The sequence below is a fragment of the Osmia bicornis genome, unplaced genomic scaffold, assembly GCF_907164935.1.
Source record: "Osmia bicornis bicornis unplaced genomic scaffold, iOsmBic2.1, whole genome shotgun sequence".
Taxonomy (NCBI): domain Eukaryota; kingdom Metazoa; phylum Arthropoda; class Insecta; order Hymenoptera; family Megachilidae; genus Osmia; species Osmia bicornis.
The window spans coordinates 60,688-70,595 of NW_025791458.1; the positions used below are offsets into that span (position 1 = coordinate 60,688).

At 36.1% G+C, this 9,908-nt stretch overlaps 1 protein-coding gene across 1 annotated transcript; it reads left to right on the forward strand.

Annotated features, from left to right (window-relative positions):
- Positions 1–1,398: 1,398 nt before the first annotated feature.
- Positions 1,399–2,164, forward strand: LOC123989253 (mediator of RNA polymerase II transcription subunit 15-like). Its single transcript, XM_046289973.1, has 3 exons — positions 1,399–1,575; positions 1,661–1,888; positions 2,004–2,164. The coding sequence occupies exons 1-3, from the start codon at positions 1,545–1,547 to the stop codon at positions 2,162–2,164; spliced, it is 420 nt and encodes a 139-aa protein (XP_046145929.1). The 5' UTR covers positions 1,399–1,544.
- Positions 2,165–9,908: the final 7,744 nt, after the last annotated feature.

The following is a 9,908-nucleotide window of genomic DNA, read 5'->3' on the forward strand; positions in this document are numbered from 1 at the left end:
CAATATATTGAAAAAAAATTCAATGGAAAGCAGCGTTGCAAGGTGTTAATTGAAACTGACTGCTGTTCGCCGTTCGTAACTTGGCCGTCGCCAAAAATTTGGGTAGGATTGGTCGTGCCCCGCCTTTGCTCACACGACTTGCAGCCGTAATATATTATTGGTCGAAACACCTACATCTACTGACTTGGCTCGTGTAAACAATTAAGAAAACGACGGTGTGTGCAACGGATCCCTCATTTCCCCTACGCTGGCCGATAAAATTGCGTGACATTCCCCTACTGACAATTTCCTGGAACCCAGCAGAGCTTCGAATCCGTCATAAAAAAGGAAAGAGAATACGTATTACGAGAGAAAACGAGATAGAGGCATTCGAAAGGGATGCCGCGAGTAAAACAAATCACGATCCAGTAACAAACATTACATTTATAATAATTTTCGTCTTATCTTCCAAACAATAGTATCAATGGATTGTTCAGCTTATTCCGATTAAAATGAGTACCAACACGAAACAAATCGGTTTTATTTGACTTTCATTGGCTAGTAATGATTGACCTCATCAATTTAAACTGATTAATAAAAAAACTGGTCCGATTTACTTCTGGTTTGGTCTTATTTTCATCAGAAAAATATCACAAATCTGTTGATAACACTTTGAAACCAAAACAATTATTAATAACAAATTTTCGTCCTTGCATTAGTATTGTTCGACAGACATACAGTCGATTGTTTTCGCTCCGTCCTCTTTTTCAATCGCTGTCCTTCTTTACGTTCGACGCAGTCGGCAAACTTCTAATAATGTAGGAACTAGATGATATTTGTGCATCTATACGACGCACAGCGAAAATTGTTTCTGTATGCGATCGTGAAATGTGCCCCACCAACTGTCTTCCTTTAGAAGACACAGATTTTGTTCATTTTCTATCCGAACGAGCTGCTGTTCAGACGTAAGTACCAAATAACAAGCAATATTTCATTTCTTTATATAATATACATTATACATATAACATATATTAATTTCATCGTCAATGGTTCGTGGTTTACTTGGGTGTAGTTCGAAAAACCACTCACCCCCCCTTTTTTTGGATTAAAAAAGAAAAGTATTCTTACGTTTGTTCATACACTGATTACGAATATCATAACGACAAATTGGCGACTATTGCGCGAAAAAATAAGAAATTATTTCAACAACATTGTTACTTCCAAATTCTTGTGGCGGCGACGCGACAAGATAAACGTACATCCGTTTATTCTATTACTTCAGGATATTCGGATTTTCTATTTTGCGGAATGCAAATCAAGTTGTCGCGAAATTTCACTACGATATTCATTCAATATGATATATCCAAAAATTCCATGTAACCGTTAACAGCTGGTAAAGACAGTTGGATAGCATTGCCAACGATATAAGTAATCAGCGTATAAAACACATAACATTACTGACTTTTAAAGAAATAGGGGGTGATTATTTTTCCGAACTTCATCCACAAATGCGAACGGATTATTTCCTTTTTTATTCATGAAACTTCTTTTTTTCTCACAGAAATATGAAAGATATAACGGTTCAAACAAATGAACGTAAGTATAATTCCAATTTCAGTGAAAAAGTAATATACTGCATGATTCAAAAACATGCATGTTACATACCTCCTTTTTCTTTCAGAAACCGAAATTATGAACGCGTTGCTGCAGCTGCAGCAACAGCTGCAGCACATGCAGACGCAGCAACAGGAGAGGGACCGCGAGGTGGCGTTGCTGCAGCAACAGCTGCAGCAACAGCAAATGCAGCAGCAACAACCGCCGCAGCAACAACCGCCGCAGCAAGAAACGCCACACCACCGCAGCGAACAACCACCTCAACAAACTGAGGCCGATGTGAAGCCGCAGCGAAGTGAGTTTCACAGATATCATCGAAAAAATAATTTACACATTTCCGTCTCAAGTAATAAACCAAATTAATTGTACAATGGGTGAACGATATTAACATTGAACATTTTACGTTACAGAAAGAGGAACGGCTGCTGGGAAGAAACGCCGTGCCTACCGCGGCAGATGGCCGCGGGGCGGGAGGGGTGGCGGTAGGGGTGGCGGTATGGGTGGCGCTATGGGTGGCGGTATGGGCGGCGGTAGGGGCGCCCCCAATAAATACTATTTTACCTTATTTTAATTGTTTTATAGTCAACTTTAATTTCTACTATTATTTTTAATTTTCATTTTTTATTTATTTATACTATTCTTTTTAATTTTCATTTTTATTTATATTTGTATTTTGTTTATTTTCTTTTTTATTTATATTTGTATTTTTGTTTATTTTCTTTTTTTATTTATATTTGTATTTTTGTTTATTTTCATGACAGTTTTCATTCTATTTTTGATTTTCATTTTGTATATTTCTATTTTTCTTTTCTTTCTTTTCTTTTCATTTGTATTAGTATTTTTAATTTTAATTTTTTTTATTTCTATTTCTTTTTATTTTAAGATATTGTAAATACATAAAAATACAACCAATATTATTCCGATTGTTTTCCTTTATTTTTTCCTTACGACATCCTACAAATACTAAACGTACCACTAAAAACTGTGAAATAAAATATTTTTCAACAAAAAAAAAACCGACTTCGAAATGCACTAAAAAGTGTAAAATAATTTCTATATCATTTATACCAGTATTCCACAGCTATTAATAAAATCTACTTAATCATTAAATAGGATACTAAATACATTTCAACCTTTTCGGAGGCGGCGCAAAATTAAAAAAAAAACAAAACACACGATCCTGCTAATAACGATTTCACAGCGGTATGGCAAACTTGATAATTCATCAGTCGTAAGAAATACAATTCGAAACGTTATACACACGGTAGAAAACATTCCTAATTCTAACGATTGTATCAGAAGTTACTACCACTTCTGATGTACATGTCTACTGCAACTCACGACAGACCACACTTAACTCGCTCACTGGGTCTAGGGAGATTTTTAATAACGTGTGTGATTACCCTCTACAGCTTGCTTCTTACTTTGCGATCATATAAATGCCGGACAGAAATATATGACGTACGATAGGTGATAACCGATGATGAGATGGTACAGATACACGATACAATGAAATTACTATTATTTTTTTTCAAAGAAACAATTATATGATCGTAAAGTAAGAAGCAAGGTGTACGATGAGTTGCATTGTACTTGTCGCAGTGAAGTTGGCTACAAATTCACTAATGCATTTACGCAGCGTTGGTGAGCCGATTTGTAGCCAACTTCACTGCGACAAGTTCAATGCAACTGAGTGTACATACAGGAGAAACACACAAGTTATTACAAATGTCCCTACACCTAGTAACCTGCGCGAGTTCAGTATGGTCTACACTCAAATGCAGTATAGTTAATCTGCAATGGGTATGCTGATTCCCGTTCAATATTGTTTACTTTCAATTATCAAACGGGTCATTTGTCACCGGTTGCCGATGCATGAAGTATGATCTTCCTAATAGAAGAAAAGTTTTTCATTTTGCGCCGCCTCCGAAAAGGTTGAAATGTATTTAGTATCCTATTTAATGATTAAGTAGATTTTATTAATAGCTGTGGAATACTGGTATAAATGATATAGAAATTATTTTACACTTTTTAGTGCATTTCGAAGTCGGTTTTTTTTTTGTTGAAAAATATTTTATACCCTATTCAGAGCGCGATGGTTGGTATCGCTGCCACCAGTCTCGAGCGGGTTAACGCTCTCGACAAATTAAAAGACGAAAGATAATTATTAAGATGTTAGAATTTAGAATTTGAACTTTTTAATCTTTCGTTTGGGTTCGTTCAGCGCTTTAGGTCCCGTACGGGTCCCTCCTTGAATCTGTATGTAATGGTAGGCGTGTATAACTAAAAGAAATGTGTTTGGTGTGTTTGAAATAAATTTGAAACTGTTTAACTAGTGAAACTGGTTTAATTATGAATAATAATCAAGAAATTAACAGAACAAAGAAAGCCAAAAATTGAAGATGTTCTAATTTTGAAACTCGTTATTGAGGATACCAGTTTTATACGTATTTGTTAACAAGGGTAAAGATGATTCGTAAAAGTAACAAAAATATAATATATAAAAATATAAAAATATAATGATATGCGCGCGCTGAGATCACACTTGGAGGTTTACGATTTTTGACGGTCGCGGGAAAAATGATTGTTACTATTTCGTTTTCGCTTGAATTAACTCGAAATTCGGCGTATTTCGCCGTAAGGGTACACCCCAGCCTGAGATACTCTCGGCACCCTCGAAAGGGCAGGACTAGGATGCCCCTTTGATTTAATAAAAGAAATGACAGAAATTATAGAAAACGAAATCGCAGCACGATAATAATTGAACGTTTTTATCGATACCTCAAACGTTGGAACGATCTGACCGGAGGAATTCTCGGAACCCAAGAAGGGCTGGACAGATCGCCCGTTTTGCCAGTAATTTGTCGTCGTGTTCAAAAATGGTACAGAATCGACTTACCGAAATGCTGTTTAGTTATTACAAGATAATAAATTCGCTTGTAGATTTCTATATAGTGTTCGCTGGTTAATCTGGAACACCAAAGAACGGTAAAATATCGATCACTGCACTTGTCGCGTCGGAAAATGAATTAAACGGACGAGTACGTCGACGAGAGACAAGCGATTACGAACAGGAAAAGAGCAAATAAATATTTAATTACGCGGAATGAAGCTAATGCGATTGATTACGCGAGCAAACGATTTAAAACGAGAAAGAAAGATAGAAATTTAGGTAGAAGGAAAATTTAACGTGCGCGTCTATGAGTCCTTATTCAGAATTCTGATTATCTTAACTCGCACGGCACTCTGCCTCGCTACGCGGAGGACTTTACCGCAGAGAAAATATCGCGAAGTTCCGAATAACTCTGTCTCTCGGACACACGGGCTCAAGATCACGTACCTCGACGATTGATCGATCAAGAGTGTCGAAATTTGCGCGAGATCGACGGGCGAAGGGCCCGTCGCGCGATCATCGTCCTTGGAGGGGACGGATTGACGAATCGTGGCACGTGCTCGGAAGTGTCGCGTGCCCGGTGATTGGCTAAGACGCGCGAGCTAGACGAAGATTCTTCATCCCCTTTCTTTGGTGTTCCTTTTTCTTTCTAATACGTCGCCATGATAGTTTCAACGGTTTTCTAGAAACTACGCAGTATTTCCTTTAAATGTATTATTGCCAATTTACAGCTATTGATTTGATTTGATCATGCAAACATTAAACTGTTAAATGATACTATTAATTTGACTGAACATGAATGGTCTTGAAATCGGTATAAATATAATCTAACAATTGTAACCGTGATCCGTTCACTTTCCCTTAACAGGATCAGAATTATCTGTCTTTCCTGATTAATAAAGATTTTATCAGTGTAAAAGCGGACGATGCATTCGAGATAGTCGCAATGCCGATTATGCATTCATTTACAATCTTTCGCATAATTACTTCGGTGGAACCGGCATTTCGTTAGCGATGAACTTAAACATTTCTACCAGAACATTCCTTTGTTCAAAATTCGTCGTTGTCGCTAGGTAGTTCTTAGAATTTCGAGCACAATGATGTTTATTGCTTCGAACGACCCTTGATTTTCGAACAGCGGTCGAACGTTCGCGACGTTAGGTTTTGTAAAGGTTCTCATTTACCGCAGTTTCATCGTTCAAATTCATATTCATCCATCCATTCCTTTCACACTATCATTCGGTCAGGTAATAATGATCCTGATTGGACCGGCTGACGCTTTGTGCAAATGAGAGGGAAAGAGTTTCCTCGACAAAGAAGTTATTACGGTTTTCCCGTTTCTACGCAGTTACCAAGGGAAATTCCCGGAATGCGAAGCACTGGATAACTGCGTAGCGCTGGTGTTGTGCTAACGGCTCTCTCTCTCTCTTACGAGCTAACGCGAGTTTTTGTGCGTTACCCGATCGTAAACTGTCTTATATATCTATGGTTGGCGACGATAGTTTCAAGGAGGGTCACGTAAACTATTGTAAAGAAGGAAACAGAAATAACCTTTCCTCGTGTACCTCGCATGAGAAATTCTCGGAACCCAAGGGCTTGACAAGATACACGATTCCAGGGTAGAATAGAATAAAGAAGAGAAAGCAATAGAAGAAGTCAAAAATAGAAAGGAATTAAACTCAAACTCTTCCTGGCACACCCCTGCATGAGAAATCCTCGGAACCTCGAAAGGCTTGTCAAGGATGTACAAGGTAGAGGAGGAATAAAAAGATTGGCGGAAAAGTGAAACACCCACCTCACGACCCTTACATGAGAAATTCTCGGAACCCCAAAGGGCTTGATAAGGGACGCAAGGCGGATAAATTTCAAAATTTCCGCCGGGGCGTAACAGAAGCAATAGGGGGAGTGTTAGGAATATTTCTTTAATTTAGTTTAATTTAGTTTCTCTAGTTTGTGTTAATAATGATTATCTGTTAAGTTGTCTACTTATGTTTAGAAATATTCTTATAGTTGATATCATTTCTACTAGGCGTCCCCTTTCTTCACTTGTTTTAAAATCCTTCTCGTTGATTCTCCTATGTAAAGGATCTCCTTAATAAATCCAATTATTTATTCAACATCAAGACTGATTATTCGGAATTATACCGTCAACTCAACATTTGTCCTAGTATTTCATTCCACGCTGGTTAATTTCTTTAATGTATCTATTCAACTTTTCTACTCCATAACTTTTTGGTTGTAATTTCCGCATCAATATCTGAATAAATGCTGAAAATAAAGAAAAAGAAATCATAGTATTATATATTCATACATTGTACTCAACAACATTCATTGGGAATAAAGAATGTATTGAAGGAAATAAGGTTTAATATTTCTTTACCTTAAATATATTTCCAGATATGTCATGCAAGAAAGTAATTGCATTTGTTTGCAGAGTACGTTTTTGTTATTTGGCCTAGTATTTCATTCCACACTGTTTAATTTCATTAGTGGATCTATTCAACTTTTCTACTCCATAATATTTTAGTTGACATTTCCGCATCAATGTCTGAACAGGTGCTGAAAATATAGAAAAAGAAATGATATTATTATATATTGATATATTGTACTCAACAATATTAATTTGAAATAAAGAATGTATAGAAGAAAATATGGTTTAATATTTCTTTTACCTTAAACATATTTCCAGATATATCCTGCGAGAAAGTAATTGCATCTGTTTTCAGAGTACGTTATTGTTATTTGTCCTAGTATTTCATTCCACACTGTTTAATTTCTTTAATGGATCTATTCAATTTTTCTACTCCATAATTTTTTGGTTGTAATTTCCGCATCAATGTCTGAACAGGTGCTGAAAATATAGAAAAAGTAATGATATTATATATTGATACATTGTACTCAACAACATTAATTTAAAATAAAGAATGTATTAAAGAAAATAAGGTTTAATATTTCTTTACCTTAAACATATTTCTAGATATATCTTGGAAGAAAGCAGTTGCATTCAATTTCCAGATATTTTTCAACCTAACCTATACCTGTCAAATGTTACACATAACTATTTGATCCACACACATATAATTTTGATTGAAACATATAATTTTTTCTTTGAAAAATAATAGGAATTTCCTTATATCGTGTATCTTTACCATATCATCATCCCTTATCAATTATCGTACGTAATATATTTCTGTTCACCATTTATATGATCGCAAATTAATTAACGCAAATCGTTTATAAAACTATAAAACTTATACGAATAAAAACTACATGGCAGTAATAATTTCAGAAAAGGAATGAAAAATAAAGACATGTAAATTAATCTATATATACAATATTTATTCATTGAAATATAATCAATAAATATAAACAATGATTGGACGCCCGTCGCGGCGTCGCCCGCCGTCCACTTCGGCCTCTTCTTTCTTCGCGGCGCGGCGTCTGCATCGTCGGTTACCATGACAACCACCATAGTCGTGTGTTACGGAAATTTTTTTTATCTGAAATACAATAATGAATGTTTTATAAGAAGAAAAAGCAATCATGGAAATTCAGTGGCTACTATTGTAGACATAATTTCCATTTCACGAAAAATCTAATTCTGCCACATTTATTACATAGAAGAATCAACACTTTTACTTACTTGCGACGTCGACGGCCTCCTCTCCTTTCTCTTTTCTTTTCCTTAGACCTCTGCGATCGGTATATTACGCCGCGTAGCACCAGCGAATAGGTTTCTTGATATAACAATAGTTATTAACAATAACAAATTCCACAAATTTTTACAATTTTTACAACGCGAAAATATCGCGTTTCATAGCGATCGGTACATTCCTTGCAGAGTAGCGCTAAAGAATAGGAGTTTGCAATAACAATAGTTATTATATACTTATTGTAACGTCGCGAGTTTTCTCTCTCACTGAGTCCTTGGTGTTGCTTATGAAATGTTAGAGCTGTTAGCTAGCTGGAGGTTCCCACTTACCTTTCCCCTGGCTAATAGACTTATCGAGGATGAGTTGTCCAGATGTTGGAAGGGTAGGGTAGATGGTTTTAGTGAAGATCACGCACTTACAAATCACAAGTATGTTTATTCACTACTGATACAGTCTTTGATTAGCTAGTGGCTTTACAATTACCGGAGTCTTGCTCTGTCGAAGTTCTGAGCTTCGTAGCAGAGTTGAACGGTAATTCGCGTAATGTTCGCGGATTTTAGAATGAGTACTTCAGCCGGATTTCAAACTGCGCGCGGCGATGACTACGATCGGATCGTATTGTTATCTGCGAACTGTTACCGCACGTATGAGTTACAAACTCGGATTATGACTTAAGACTGAAGACGTAAGACGTGAGACTGAACACTCAAATGAGGTAATAAGGGTATGAGGTTGATTTGCTAACCCTGGTGAACACATATTCATTTGGGTTGTCAGCATTTTCATAATATACCGGCCCAAATAAACTGCTCACTCAGAATTGAGAAACGATCAATTTGGATGATGGAAAGACTTTTAAGAAATGCGTCACAGGACGTGACAATATGTACAGGTAGGTCTCGAGACCAAAAATTGTCTCGCATTATTTGAATTTGTACTATTCGAATATTTGAAATATAGGAATTGGTTCTTAGTTAAAAAAAATATACGATTAAAATTTTAAAATATACTTTTCATAGGTATATTATTAAATTATAATAGCATAAACATGTTTATTATTTTAACAGTGTTGATTGCACTTTTTTCTGCTTTTTCGTATCTTCGTATATGTGATGATAAACCCGCAGTATTTTATCCAAGTTTCTATTAACTTGCATGGTTCGATCCATTTCTGGATCGAAAAAAGCCTCGCATTAACTGAATTTTTGTTCGCATTAAATGCGACCTGGTATCATTTTAAAATTCGCACTAAATCGAATATCGCACTATGTGAACTAGCATTAATCGAGATTTACCTGTATACTGGTTCTCGGTCGACGCGATATGTGTATAGAAACAGTAGAGAATAGGCGACTGCATGCTGACCCATACACCGCTAGATTAGGCGGTAGAAACATGTAGGCCTACGTAGAATTCAATGTAGTAGTAAAAATAGTTTTTCACGAATATCTCGGAAACTAAAGTTTTCAGTTAATTATGCATAATGAAAAAGTTCTTCAGCACCATGTCCCCGACAACATATTAAAGGGTCATTGAAATCATCCTATGTTGAGATTAGAAACTTCCGGTTTTTTGCCATAATAATCCTTGATAATGAAAACATGCAAAATGTTTTTTTAACGGGTAGACATACTCTACAAAATGCAAAAGGTTTCGTTCCGATTAGTCCATCCGTCTCGGAGCAATCGGCGAACATACACACAAAAAAAATATACACATTGAATTGAGTATCCTCCTTCTTTTCGAAGTCGGATAAAAAAATTGACAAA